Below are 14411 nucleotides of genomic sequence, written 5' to 3' on the forward strand. Positions count from 1 at the left end.
GCTCCGGGACCCACCGGCCGCGACTTGACGGGCTCGGCTTCTGGAGAGGCTGACGTGTCGGAGCCAGGCTTGGCTCCGGGGGCGTCCGGCCACGATTTGACGGGCTCGGCGCTGGGAGAGGCCAAAATGCTGGGTCCAGCTTTGGCTCCGTGGGCGTCCGGCCGCGACTTGACGGGCACGGCGCCGGGAGAGGCTGGGGCCTGAGAGTTGAGTGTGGCTCCGGGTACATCAGACCGCGACTTGACGGGTCTGGACTCGGGCTTGGCTGGTGGACTGGCTGGAGGTCCCAGGTAGAGGGGGCCAGGTGGACACGGCTGGCCGTTGATAAAAATGTCGGAGGAGAAGAGGGGTTCTGGAGGGCTGGCAATCTCAGGAAACGTTGTTGGCAGGCTCTCCCTTGGCACCTTGGGCACTGGGGGCAACCCCATGGCTAGCAGGTTAGCGCCTTTGTGTGCGTTGAGCTCAGCGTCCACCCAGTGTGTGCCTTTCTCAACCACACGCGGCTGCTCAGGCAGGGGGCCTGGCAGAGGCCCCTCATAGCTTAGCTCTCTCTCGGCTGTCTCCCGGTCAATGGGGACGCCACGGAGTGGGATAAACTCCCCACGCGCCCACAGGCAAGGTGGTTGCATGTCGAAACAGAGCCTAGTTCCGAACTCCTTGAGAAAATACCCACCCAAGTTCAGAGGGTGGGAGAGGTTTCGGACCACAGTCACGTGGTATAGATGGAGTATAAGAGTGTGTGAAACTGCCATATATAACTCTTTTAATTTTCCAATTACCTGGAGGGGCTGGCCTTCCTCATTAGCAGTCAGGATCTGGGTGTTGTCCGGAATCAACATGCGTTGCACGCCCATCGCGTGCATGAGGTGCTCAGAAATTACAGCAGACCCTGGTACACGGTTGCCAGAATCAACCATGGCATCAACCTGTACATGCTGGGCAGGGTCAGGAGTAGGAAACCTCACCCTGATATGGCAGGGGAAGTGGAGGTCCTGCCCTTGAGACAAGGGGGCCTCTCGTTCGGCTGGGGTTGGCAGAAACTTTGGTGGTGGCCGCACCGCAGCTATGGTGGTATCGCTTACCATGGTGGCTTAGACTGTAGCTTCGAATCACTAGAGCTTATTAATTATCACTTGGTCAACAATTTTATATTTATTTTTATCACTTGGTTGACTTTTTATACACAATGATGTGTTGTTATCACTAGGAGCTCTAGGTGTGATTCTGGAAGCACTGGCAGCAGGGAATGTCCGTCCTGCAAGGTTCAGAGGGGTGACGGCGGTAGGGAATGACCCGTCCTACAGCGCCGCTGGTTCGAATCCCGACAAATGGCGGCAGGGAATGGCCCGTCCTACAGCGCCTCGGGTTCGAATCCTGGGAGACAGCGGCAGGGAATGTCCCGTCCTGCCGTGCCTGTGGCTCAAAATCTGCTATCCGTCGCAGTGGTAGGGCTTACTTGTGTGCTGAAGCTTCGCAGCCACACATTGCCTTCTTAGGGAGACCAGCACACAGCTGTCTGTCTCGTAGGTTTGGCCTGGGTGTCCTGGGGCTTGTCCCAGCTACACTTGCCAATTTAGACTCAGTTTTGTAGCCGTCTGAGCTAAATTATCCGGTTGCCGTGGCTGCGCACCTAGCGCTACTCCTACACGACACGGACAAAGCGTCTTAACTGGCGCTTTTAGCAGGCTAAATCTGCTTGCCGTAGGCCAGAGGCCCACATATTGCGTTCAAAATGATGGAAATTCGACCTAAAAAGGCCGTCTCACGGGTCAGTTGGCTTCTCAGTTGGCGGCTGATTGTCCCCTTACTTGCCAAAGGGTCCAATCAGAGGTAGAATAGGCTAGTTCTGTAAGGCTCGATCTCACAGCTGACACCAAGTTCTGGTAAGCCGAGCGTACTCGGCCCACGGGGTAACGAGTTCGGATTCAACGGGCCCTAGCCTTTAAGTATTCTACCAAACAAACAAGCAGGATTCAATCATACAGAATTATATATTTAAACTGAATAATATTTACAAGTTATGTTTACTATATATATACAACAAAAATATGACAATAGTTAGGTTTGAAGGGGGTGTGGGGCGCTAGGGCTTAGCGCCCGACGGTAGACAGGCTGTGGGGGCAGCGGTGGTAAAAGGGGAGGCAGTGCCTCCCGATTATATAAGGGCATGATGGACTCGTGATAGTTGCATGTTCAAGTCCCCTCCCCACATTTAGGCAGGCTTAGTTTGACCGCCGGGTGCGGGGTTAACAGCGGTCATGAGATGGATAGTGATATAATAGGATTAGTGCGGTGGGTTTGTTATCATAAGTCACAGCGAAGCAACTCTGTATTGGGCCTGTCCGTATGGGTGTCGTATTACCACAAATTAACATAGCCTTTAGCTAAACAGCTTAAAACCTGCCGAGCATATACCAAGCTTTTCTCAAAATTGTAGAACTTTTAGTTAATATCCCTTTTATAGACACATCTGCCTATAAAGGAACTAGCCTAAATTGGCTGAAATACCTTTATTTATTGATTTTTTTCAGGAGAAAAGCCAGAAATTTGCCAGTGGTGTGGTAAAGGATTTAATGCCAAGAAAACTTTAAAGAATCATGAACGGTTACATACAGGTACAGTGTACACTTATCTTTACGTGTTGACCGACACCATAAATCGTAAATGATTTTTTTAATTCTTGTGTTTCAATTCTATCTATAATACAAAGTAGAACGATGTATGTCCGTCTGTCTGTCCGTCTGTCCGTCTGAAGCTTAAGATCTCAGTAACCGCTGAACCGATTGGGCTCTACTATTCAGGGATTATACCTACTGGTCCTGTGATGGTTTTAAGCTATTTTCTTGGGGGGTGGGACACCCCCAACCCCCCCCCCCAAAAAAAAAAAAAAAAAAAAAATTTTTCTTTTTAATAATTAAAATTAAAATAGTGGGATCGACTACCCCCCCCCCCCCCCAAAAAAAAAAAATTGCCTCCCCCAAAATTTTTTTTTATTTTTCTTTTAAATCTAAAATACGAAAAATTGGTTTGATTAAACCTCTTGGGGCAAAGCCCCTAGAGGCTAGGGGCGAAGCCGCTAGTAATAGGTATAAAGTAGTAAGGATTTTCTTTGTCTGTAACTGAAGAACTCAATAAATACTGAAAATTGAGTTCTTTATTGTAGGGGAGATTAAATAGGTTCTGGAATGGTTTTAGGCTATTTTCAACTCTCCGTACCTTTTCAAAAACAAAGCCTCTAGCTAGATGCTATGTTGCAACCTATAATAGAAATACACTATACATTACCAATATTACGAAAATATGGTAAATAAACAAAATAAACTATTCTTGAATGAGGAGAGGTAAGCGATAATGACAATTTCATTGTTAGGCAAAAGTTTGACTCATTTGTTTCTGATTTGTTCATAATTCTAGGTTAAGCATCCATACGTTATTAATCTTATTCATGTGTACCTTTAATTAAAGGGCCGGGAGAAAAAAAAGACGAAAATTGTAATAATCTAATAAAAAAACACATATTAATGTTATAAATTATACTTATATTTTTTTCAAAACGCTTTTTGTTTTTGTTTAGGGGAGAAACCATATCAATGTAAGCTGTGCAACAGTTCTTTTGCACAGAGAACAAGTTTGAATGTGCACATGAACTCTCATCACAAGTCTGACCTTCCTGCTGATAGTAACAAAGGAAAAAATTACATTCACTTTCTTGTGAAGATTCTTTTGGTCATTAATCATATACTCTATAATTTATTTTTTCTGCCAGTCCATCTAAAAAACAATGAAGGGAGATTATATTCTTATATTTTAAACTAGCGGGTACTCCCCTAGATGCCTCATGGGGCACCTTATCTAGGACGGGGAAAAGTCTTGTGTGCAAACTACAAATTAAGTTTTTAAAAGAAAAAGTTAAAAGATATTTTTTTGGGGGAGGGGCATTTTATTGGGAGGGTTAACATATTCTGCCCCAAAATACTTAAAAACCTTCCCTGGACATAGAAGAAGCTTCACTGCAAAGGAGAACCATATCGGTTCAGCAGTTAGCGAGTTCCTTTGCAACAGACAAAAAAACTTATTTATTTAATAGGATTGATCAACTTCGATGCAAAATAAGGCAGTTTTCTGAAATATTTACCAAAAGTTCTCTTCTTATTATAGATTTGTATGTCCATCCAACTATTACTATGTATGGCAAATAATGTTAGATGGGAACTGGAAAAGTTTAAACACATTTAATAAATGTAATTTTTTTTTAAGCAGAAGAGAAAAATTATACCTACAAACACAACAACTTTGACCAGCCAAATGACCAGAACCAAAATCCAGCTCCTAATATGTCAACAAATCAACACCAAGACCACCAGAGACCTCTATCTACCAATACGACAAATGCTAGTGAAGTAGATCCAAATGATAACCTTAAAACAGGTAAAGTACCTACTGGAACTTTTTCGTTTTGTTAAAAAGAATTATGTACCTAAAATAAAACTTGCCTAATTTTTTAAACATAAAGAATGTAATTTTTGTTAAAATTGAAATTGGTATATTGCTGAAAAAATGCCACCGAACAATACCTAGTCATTTTATCATAAAAGAAATGGGTTAGAATAGCGCGCCAAAAAATCTCTGTCTGTCCACCCGAAGCAGAAGATTTTAGCCACTCTGAAATGTTTTATAAGAAACTAGCGGCTTCGCCCCTAGCCTCTAAAAGGGGATAAAAAAAATTAAGGTGAAATTCGTTAAAGGACCAAGGAAATCTTCAGCAAAAAAAAAATGGGGGGGGGGATTTTTTTCTTTTTTTGGGGATTGGGGGTGTCCCACCCCCCCCAAGAAAATAGCTTAAAACCACCACAGGACCAATAGGTATATACCCTGAAGAGTAGAATCCGATCGGTTCAGTGGTTACCGAGATCTTAAGGGACAGACAGACGGACAGACAGACATCGTTCTACTTTGTATTATAGATAGGCTCTCTGGTCATCCTCAAAGAATAGGTTTTTTGTAAGGACTTGAAAAGTATTGACTCTACTGCTCTACTAATATTACATTACTGTATAAGATTTTACTGTCTTAAATCATCGTCAACATTGTAAGCTTGTTGTTGCTGTGCTTTATATGAACAAAATATTTCCTGTATAGAGTATGAGCCACAGCCGTCACAAGTTTCTCCAGGAGGAGGGTTCAACAACCATCAACATCAACAGCAGCAAGTTCATAATCAACAACACCATCCTCAAAGACCTTCTTTATTCGTAGATTATAGGTATTAATATTTTATTTAAATAAAATAGAAAAAGATTAAATGATATATATTTAATAATAATATCAAAAAGGTAAATTTATTTATTTTCTTAATCAAATATATGAAAAATATTTTTTGAATCATTTTATGTTAGTGTTTACGTTAGATTATTTTACACTCCTCTCTCTCTCTGTATTTGGGTACTATTTTTTTTTAAAAACTCGTTCTGTCAGTGGTTAGATTAAAAGGAACAATGCACGAATGAGAGCAAGTGATGTTTGGTATTATTTTGGTAAATTACCAACAATAATTTAATTTGTTGACGAAAAAGTAATTTTTTTGTTATGTTTTAGGTCTAATGCTATGATGCCAAACCTGGAGGCTGTTAATTATTCCGAGTCTGCCAGAAATAAAGTTGCTGGAGAGGCCACCCCCCTCCTCAGTATTAAAGCCCTTAACAAACTGAGAAATAATGGTAAGTTTCCTTTATGCTAAAGCATTTTGATGTTTGTTCATTAAGAGATCTAAAAGTTGTGAGAACGTTAGTTTCATTTGCAATAGAGCTTTGAAGAAATCAGAGGCAAGCCATAGACTAATTTTCGGTGTTAAGGTGATGTATGTATGTCCTATCCATTTCCAACCCCCAAACTGAGAAGATTAATGCCGAAGCTACTATTTTTTAAAAAAAAGTATAGTCTACATAAATTTTAATACAAATCAAGAAAAGTAAACCTTTGAAATAGAAAAATTTTGTTATGAATAATCTCAAGTTAGTTTTAATTTCTTTCTTGAATTTCAGAAGGTGGGCCTCTAGCCCCACCCCATCAATACACCTGGATGAAGGATTGAATCCCTATTATATCAACAAAACAAAAAAGAACTAACTTCCAGCAGAATATTTATTTCTATCCATTGGAAGATAAGAAAAATAATTTTTTGTAGGTCTCATCCTCAAACTAAGTTGAAACTTTTGGCTAAAATTTAAATCTCTAACTTTATGCATAATTTTGTATGTTAATTTGTTATTTTTCATGACATATTGTACCAAAGTATCTTTTTTCTAACCCGGTGTTTTTGAAACTTTTATATACCAGTGATTTTTTTTTATTGTTTTCAAGCTTATAACATTTTATGTGTTGTGATTTTTATAATCAACCCAGTGATTTATTTTTAACTATTAAAATACTTTTAAAAATTTTCTTCTTGTTAATATGAAAACAACCATGTGACTTGATTATTATATGTAAATAACTAGCGGCTTCGCCCCTAGCCTCTAGGGGCTTTGCCCCAAGAGGTGATTAAAAAAAAATTAAGGCGAAATTCTTAAAAAGAACCAGGGAAATCTTTTTTTTTAAATGGGGGGGGATTAGGATTTTTGGGGGGTTGGGGGTGTCCCACCCCCCAAGAAAATCGCTAAAAACCACCACAGGACCAATAGGTATGTACCCTGAAGAGTAGAATCCGATCGTTTCAGTGGTTACCGAGATCTTAAGGGAAAGACGGACAGACAGACATTCTACTTTGTATTATAGATAACTAAATTTTATATTGTTTTTATTGTTTTGTGCTTTATTTATTGCACCCAGGGACAAGGGAATGATATTCTGACAAACAATTCTAAACTAAAATTTCCCCACAACCCCCTTCAATTTTTCCTCCCTTTCTTACCCACCCCTCTTCATTTCCATGAAGAAAAAAAGAAAATATACTTCCAGATACTTTTAAAGGTTTTGTGATTTTATGTAGAATTGATTGTTACAATAGCTACCCCTGATTGCACCAGTGATTTTAAATGATTGTTGGATCTAGTGCAGTTCACGGTAGTACAGTTCGATTATCTCCAAAAATCTATGAACCTTTAAGGGCTGCTTACGGCCAAACGGCGTATCCTTTAGAATATGTTCGCTGAAAATTTTAACCGACAAAAGAAGTCATACAAATAATCAAGAATAGTCAATTCTCAATAATGAATAGTTAATTAGCATAAATGCGCTAAAAAGGCTTATTAATTTCCCTATGCGTCATTGGATCTTGGCTATTCCAGATTATTTATAGGCCTTCTTATTTCGCTTTACACGGTGTGTTGGCATGACATGTGTCCCTTCAGCCGCTTGGCCGTAAGCAGCCTTTAAAGCAGTGTGTCGGAGCCGTATAATTTTGATGCGGCTCCGGCTCCTACCTTAAAATTTATATATCAATTTTTTTTCATTATTGAATTTGATAAAATAAAATAAATAATATAAAATATTTTGCTTTTAGTTGATTAAAGCTATATAAAAGTAGAAGGATGTGTGTCTATTTGTTAAGTAACAATAGTTTTTCAGTTTATTATATGAAAATAGACCGTTGCCAAATTATAATATTACTTTAAAAAATCATTTTAGCTAATCCGGAGCCGGAGCCGTTTTTAACGAAAAATACGGCTCCGGATCCGGCTCCACCAAAAATGTTGCTGCTCCCGGCTCCGGAACACTGCTTTAAAGTTTCTAGATTTTTGTAGATAATCGATACCAGGAACATTTTTCTGTGAACGGCGCTAGATCCTGATTTTTGTAACCCATCCCGGTTTTATGCAATTAATTGTGTTATTTTGTTTCAGCTTTTATAAATATTTCGTCTATATTACATTTTTACTAATCATATACAAACAAGGATGACAACATCCATAAAAGCGAAGCACTGAAACGGTAGGACAAACGGACATTAACACTTGTATAGTGTTAGAACTTAATAATTATCAAAATATAAATTTATAAAAGTCAAAGCAAAATTGTAAGTAAATTTGTTGTAAAACTGCTTGATACAGGATAATTTTTATGGACATACTTACATTTTAGGACTTTATTATAGAGTTGCTTCGCTTATTACATTATACTTTGTTGTCCCAGGAATCAATATACCAAAAATCAGATTAATCCGATGATTTGATCATATAAAAATTTGTTGTTAAAAAAGTAAAAAAATCAACATGTTTAAAATGGACGTACGGACATTTTAGTAATGATTATAGAGTTGCTACGCTTTCTAAATCGTACCTCACTACTAAAGGAATCACCATGCAAAATTTGAAATCGATAGGACAATTCTAACATGCCTAAATTAACGGAAAAAGCTATCCGTTACGGACGGACGGACCGACCCTAATTATAGAAAAGCTTCGCTTTAAAAAATTTCATATTTTAAAACACCTATTTTTTACAATTATTACTTAATACAAAAAGAAACTTTTACTATAGCTAAAAAAAAAACTTTAATCTTATTATTATACCTAATTTTTATGTGATCCTCTCTTTTTAGCCATGGGCAAATTTTACATTGACTGCACTCTAGCTAACTTGTAAAGAGGTTATGGGGTGTTAATCATTTAAATATTGATATTGTAAAATTTTCGTAAAATCTAAGGATACCCATAAAAGCTTACCTACCTACCAATTTTAAAAAAAATTATTTAAACTAGAAGACCACACAAAAGATACGTCCTTCAAATCAAATTATAAAAATATATTGTTACATAAATTAAAGTTAAATATTATTGAAATAAAGTGTATATATAAAACTATTGGACTTATTATATTATTATTATGTTTTTGTAATAATTTTCAGATGATAAAAAATGGCTGAAATAAGACAGAGACCTAGAAAAGATCATTCAAAGGTTTGTAGTTTAGCAAAGCTCTGAGCCATACTGAAAATCATGTATAGCATCGTATTACTGACAATTTTCCTCATATATTGAAATAAAATAAAAAACCTGGAATTAGTACCAGTTTGAAAGTCCGGTCCCTTGGGTCTAACAAAACTGGTTTAAAACTTCGTAACGTTTCACTTTAAAATCCGTGGAAAGCTGTCTATTATTCGATGCGATAAATATCTAACTTCCAAGTGTTTTATTTAGAATTAGTCCTAAAATTAAGAATTTTTGGCGTACAAGATGCATTTCAGATGAATTTACTAAACAGAGATAAATTTGACCTCCCACTTGAGAGTGGTCAAAAATGTATGTTCTTCATGATATATCTAAAACCTTTTGGTGAGATTAATTTTGATTGCTACACCACTGCATAAAATATTGCTTGTTCTAGTTATTACTGGGGCATGTGAGTACCCTGCTGGAAAGAAGTTCATGTGGGAAGGATGAATGTTGGATACAATGTATAGATGGAAATATACCCATACCTTTGATTTTGATAGGTAGGTATATTATTACTACAAAGTTCAAATAATTCCTTTTTTATTCTATGTCTGACCTATACCTCCTTTTATTTGAAACTAGCGACTACGCCCCTAGCATCTGGGGCAGAAGGTACAGAAAGAAGCTAGAATAAAAGCTTAAATTTTAAAATAAATAAGTCTAAAATAATCACAGGACCTATGTGAACTTGTGAAGCTTATCTTGAATAGATAATCCGGTCTATTAGTTATTTAGATCTTGAGACTAGCTGCAGACAAAATATCTTACTACTTTTTATATTAATGGAATAATACACGTCAGCGATGTTGAAAAGAGACTATCCAAGGAAAAACACATTAAATGACATCTAATCCTTGTCAACCTGCACAAAATTAACCATATTTCATATATTTATAGTAAAATCAGATATATATTTTGAAAAAAATTAGGTTATTTTAAAGTAAAGAAACAACAAAATAATGAAAAAGTGCTCGAAATCATATCAAAATTATCCCCTCTTTATCACTAGCACAAAGGAAAGCTCTAACTCTGTAGACTTCAAGAGTCTAGTCCTACAGTGCACTATTCATGCTAGGCTCTTCCAACCTAACCTAATATATAATGTATAAGCATATATAGTATTTTTGTTTTCTTCACAAAGTTTGTGAAACCTAAAAAATAATAAACCAATGAATTTTCTTAGGTAGGTAGGTATTTAATTTAATATATATTTTTTCAGTAAGTGTGTCGCCCCTATGTCGACGAGCAGTATCGAATTTGGGAGTTTTAGATAATCAGATTGTTTTTATACTTCCTGATGTTGAAGTTGGTAAGAAAGAATTTATTATAATTAACCTTCCTATTAAAGATTGTGCTTTATTGTTGGGAATTTAATATTTTTCCGAAAGTACCTAGTCAATGCAATGATATAGAGAGAGTGGAAGCATTTATTTCCAGCTGAAATGTTTTTGACAATCAACACCTGTATATTGCGGTTTCATGGACAGTTCCCCTTTGCTACATTACAGCAAATGCCGTGCAGTCATATAAATAACTGGTACCTAGTCTTTTTCAGTGTAACAAAAATCGCATATAGAGTTCTTTTGTACTAGTCTATAAAAGGGACAATCCAGCCCCCTCCCCCCTTATTTGATAACATATTACAAGAATATAAAGTAATTTAAAACTTCAAAAACCTAAGAATGTGCACTTTATTTTGTTTTCTTGATATTTTTATTGAAAAATTAAAAAAACTTTGATTTTTGTAGGAGAGTTTTTACTGTTCCTTAAATATATTCTCTCTGGGGATACAACAAGATTTTACAATAAAGAAGATATTCAAATTCTCAGGTAAATTAATGGATATAAATGACATACGTGGATATAGTGAAAATTTGTCCTCTATTTAGCTCTCTAATATGGACCTCATTTATTGGTCAGTTCGTTCATCCAGAAGGAGGGGAGGGTAAAGGGGGTAGTTGGGAGGTATCGTTATTTTATCCAGCTGCGAGCATCACTTTATCAGAGTACATGAAAATCTGGTGCTACATCAAAGTGATAATATATCGATTGGTACATTAATCATTTAGATTTGATTCAAAACTATGGCAGTAGCTAATGCTTATAAGCACATAATGAAAAAATAACATGGCGCTTTCCCTCAAAGAGCCTAGAAAAGAGCATATAGGAACATAGTCATTGAATAAAAAGAATCTAGGTAACTTCTTTAAAAATTAAACATGTGATTTGTGTAAGAAGAAATTTTATATAGACTTTAAACAACACAAGCTACTTTATATACAACAAATGATTTGTTTTATTAGGATTATGACCTTTCTGCATTAAAAGTTTAAAACTTCTTCATGAAATGTTATTTTTAAAGGAAAATTGGATCCTGTCTGGAGCTTGAGTTTGAATTCTGCAACACAAACTATCAAATCACCCATGCAAAGAAAATCATTGGAAAAATTAAAGTTAAAACCGCTGCGCTGGTAAGAATTGTCTATCAATCAATTTTCATGTTATTTAAAACTTTTGCTTTCATCATTAAAGTGTTATTACCTTAATGAGGCTGGAGGGGAATGGATATTGGACTGTAAATTATTCTGGTACCCAAAGTTTTTAAGCAATATATCTCATACCTTGGCTTACTTGAAAAAAAAAATCTTGATTAGTTGGTTTAAATTAGCAATGTCCAAACTTTTTAACCGTTTGTAAATAATGTTTTTTTTGTCTAAATTATTGTTTTTTGTCTGCGTGCGGCTTTGTATCTTCTGCCGAGCTTTGATATTTTCAACCTTATTCTAAAAATAGATTGTTTTGTTATAAGATTCATCAAAAAGAAAACCTGATACAAACTACAGAAGGTCCGGGACCACCCCCAGCAAAAATTCCAAAACTCTCATCCACACAATCACCCTCTCAAAGAGTTACATTACCCCCGACAACAAGAACAGTATTACCCCAAACAGTAATTGCGCCAAATAATAAAATCAAACTTCAAAGTTCAAGTTTTGGCGTACAAAAGGTTATTATCCTACTAAATGCTTTAAAATGAATGTTGATTTCACACTTTTCATGATGATTCCTTATATAGTAAGGTACACTTTGGAAAGCAAAGCAAACTTTTTTACTATTCAATTTTAAAAACGTTGATGAAAATAGCTGTAGCAACAGATCTATAGTAAAAATGTATTTACAGATAACCACCTGTCCCCCTTTTCCAAGGATCTTTTTCGTTTGCTAGCAAATTTTTTTTTGCTACTTGGCTGTTTTAATATTCCCAACGCTATTGGTTTTTGTCAAAGACCCAATTGAGAGTCAGCACAATGTCCTTGAGATGGGTACATACAGTTATTTAACCCCTTCTCCCTCTAGTGTTTTACTCTAATGCTGTAGGATTACCATTAGTTGTTAAAATATATTATTACATAGAGGACAAATAAGCTAAATATAACAACTAGTATTAGGTCTAAAAATATTATTACGCAGAGATGAAATAAGCTAATAAACAACAAATTTACTGTTAGATTTTTTAGCTTTGTTTTATGGATGTTGGCATCCTTGTTTATGTATAAAGATAGACTGGAAAATCACTGAAGTAGATAACTTTTTTAACAAACATTCAATAGGATAATTATGAAAGGGTATGATTACAAACAGCAAGCAGATTTTATCATCAACCCTGCCAACAATACCATCATCAAATGCATCTAAACCCTCAACAATTCCCTCTGTGCCATTACCACAAGAAGATTATACTGTACAAAATACCAGTCAAGAGACTCCCAAGGAAGTGACGACTGGTAAACAAATAAATAAATGTCCATTTTGTAAGGTAAGTTGTTGATTTTGTATTAACTAGTCATCAATTGTGACACACTTTGATGTTTTTTTTTATATTTTTGAATGTATTCTTTTGTAATTTTAAATGTGTGGCACACAGAAATACCTATCACTTCTTTAGGTAACCTCAATACCTAGTAATATAAAAGAGGCGCGTACGTGCGTTTAACAACATTAGATACGGTCTATATTATTTATCGTATGTTAAAAATAAGATTGCCGGATTTTCTTAGTATTTATTGACGGAAAATAGCATACACTTTAGGTCCCGGCATTTTTTTAACAATACATATAATTAGGGTGTTCTAATTTTAATTGTTTTAACCTCTGAAAAAATGCATTAAACAAATTAAAATTAAAAAATACTCGATAATATAAAACTATTAATATTTATCAAATCACACGTTGTATTCAACTGAACAATTTCAAGAAAATTCCCGCTCTACTAAGTCAGCTTATTTATTCCAGAATCTTCGTAAGTAACTTGCGCATGCGCAGTCTCTCCATAAAATAATGCCGCGTTCCCCCTGTCATATAAGGATTAATTTAATATTGTATGAAGCGAATAATTTTAAGTTTTACAACAAAATGCTTTAAGTATTTTGATATATATGTTTTTATAATTAAACAAGGATGACAACAACCATAAAAGCGAAGCTCTGAAACGGTAGGACAAACGAACATTAAAGCTTGTATAGTGTTAGAACTGAATAATCAAAATATAAATGTATAAGAGTCGAACCAAAATTGTAAGTAAATTTGTTGAAAAACTGCTGGATACAGGATAATGTTTATGAACATACTTACATTTTTAGGACTTGATTATAGAGTTGCTTTGCTTATACGTTATACTTTGTTGTCCCAGGAATTAATATACCAAAAATCAAATCAATCGGATGATTAGATCACAAATAAATTTGTTGTTAAAAAAGTAAAAAATTTACATGTTTAAAATGGACGTACGGGCATTCGGGTAATGATTATAGAGTTGCTACGCTTTCTAAATCGTACCTAACTACTACAAAATCACCATGCAAAGTTTGAAATCGATAGGACAGTTCTAAGATGCCTAAGTTAACGAAAAAAGCTCTCCATTCCAGACCCTAATTATAGAAAAGCTTTGCTTTTAAAAATCATGTTATATTATTTGCATCTAGTTTTTTAAAATTCCAATAATGATAAAAGCACTTTCCATACCTTGGGCGTCTGGTTTATATAATAAGCGGTTTCTCTTTACTTTCATATGCTTATTTTAGGTTAGAATTATGGATTAGAGAAGCCTTGCAGGGTAAGGGCCATGGAGGCTCGAGTCCTCGCTAGGGATAGAAACATAGTCTTTAGAAAAAATAATGGGGTGTGGTGTGATTTGGTGGTTTATTGGTGTGTTTGCACCGATAAGCTTGTGTTGTATCTCTTCAACTCATACCTGTGATTGAGATTACTTTCATTAAAAACAACATCTTTATATAAGGATCCAATTGACAAAACCTTGATGTTAAAACACCTGAAAACCTTTCATCCTGAGATGGACAATGCCTGCATGGAGTGCCAGGATATTCTACCTAATAGGACGGAACTGGAGGAACATATCCAGGAATTCAATCTTTTATATTTCTACTTTAGAGCCTCTTTTTGTGGATAGTCTGTTTTCAA

At 35.8% G+C, this 14411-nt stretch overlaps 2 protein-coding genes across 2 annotated transcripts in view; both read left to right on the forward strand.

The window, feature by feature from the left end:
- LOC145323716 (uncharacterized) overlaps window positions 1-8844 on the forward strand; it is a 26275-nt gene extending 17431 nt beyond the window's left edge. Inside the window, exons 16-21 of the mRNA XM_080166187.1 lie at window positions 2532-2615; window positions 3575-3686; window positions 4259-4428; window positions 5140-5263; window positions 5596-5717; window positions 6042-8844. Of these exons, the coding sequence (XP_080022313.1) occupies window positions 2532-2615; window positions 3575-3686; window positions 4259-4428; window positions 5140-5263; window positions 5596-5717; window positions 6042-6091 (662 nt within the window). The 3' untranslated portion in view covers window positions 6092-8844. The remainder of the gene's footprint in view (window positions 1-2531; window positions 2616-3574; window positions 3687-4258; window positions 4429-5139; window positions 5264-5595; window positions 5718-6041) is intronic.
- Window positions 8844-14400, forward strand: LOC145324536 (uncharacterized). Its single transcript, XM_080167121.1, has 8 exons — window positions 8844-8897; window positions 9325-9433; window positions 10153-10242; window positions 10682-10763; window positions 11296-11404; window positions 11743-11940; window positions 12559-12750; window positions 14230-14400. The coding sequence occupies exons 1-8, from the start codon at window positions 8856-8858 to the stop codon at window positions 14398-14400; spliced, it is 993 nt and encodes a 330-aa protein (XP_080023247.1). The 5' UTR covers window positions 8844-8855.
- Window positions 14401-14411: the final 11 nt, after the last annotated feature.

Source organism: Acartia tonsa, chromosome 7, assembly GCF_053477335.1.
Source record: "Acartia tonsa isolate MP-2025a chromosome 7, ASM5347733v1, whole genome shotgun sequence".
Classification (NCBI taxonomy): Eukaryota; Metazoa; Arthropoda; class Copepoda; order Calanoida; family Acartiidae; genus Acartia; species Acartia tonsa.

What these genes read in the sequence shown, in the direction of transcription:
- LOC145324536 (XM_080167121.1), top strand. Translation starts at nt 8,856, where the DNA reads ATGGCTGAAATAAGACAGAGACCTAGAAAAGATCATTCAAAG. An exon ending in GAAGATATTCAAATTCTCAG is followed by an intron (nt 10,764 to 11,295) that starts GTAAATTAATGG and finishes TTATTTTTAAAG; the next exon opens with GAAAATTGGATCCTGTCTGG. An exon ending in ATAAATGTCCATTTTGTAAG is followed by an intron (nt 12,751 to 14,229) that starts GTAAGTTGTTGA and finishes TCTTTATATAAG; the next exon opens with GATCCAATTGACAAAACCTT.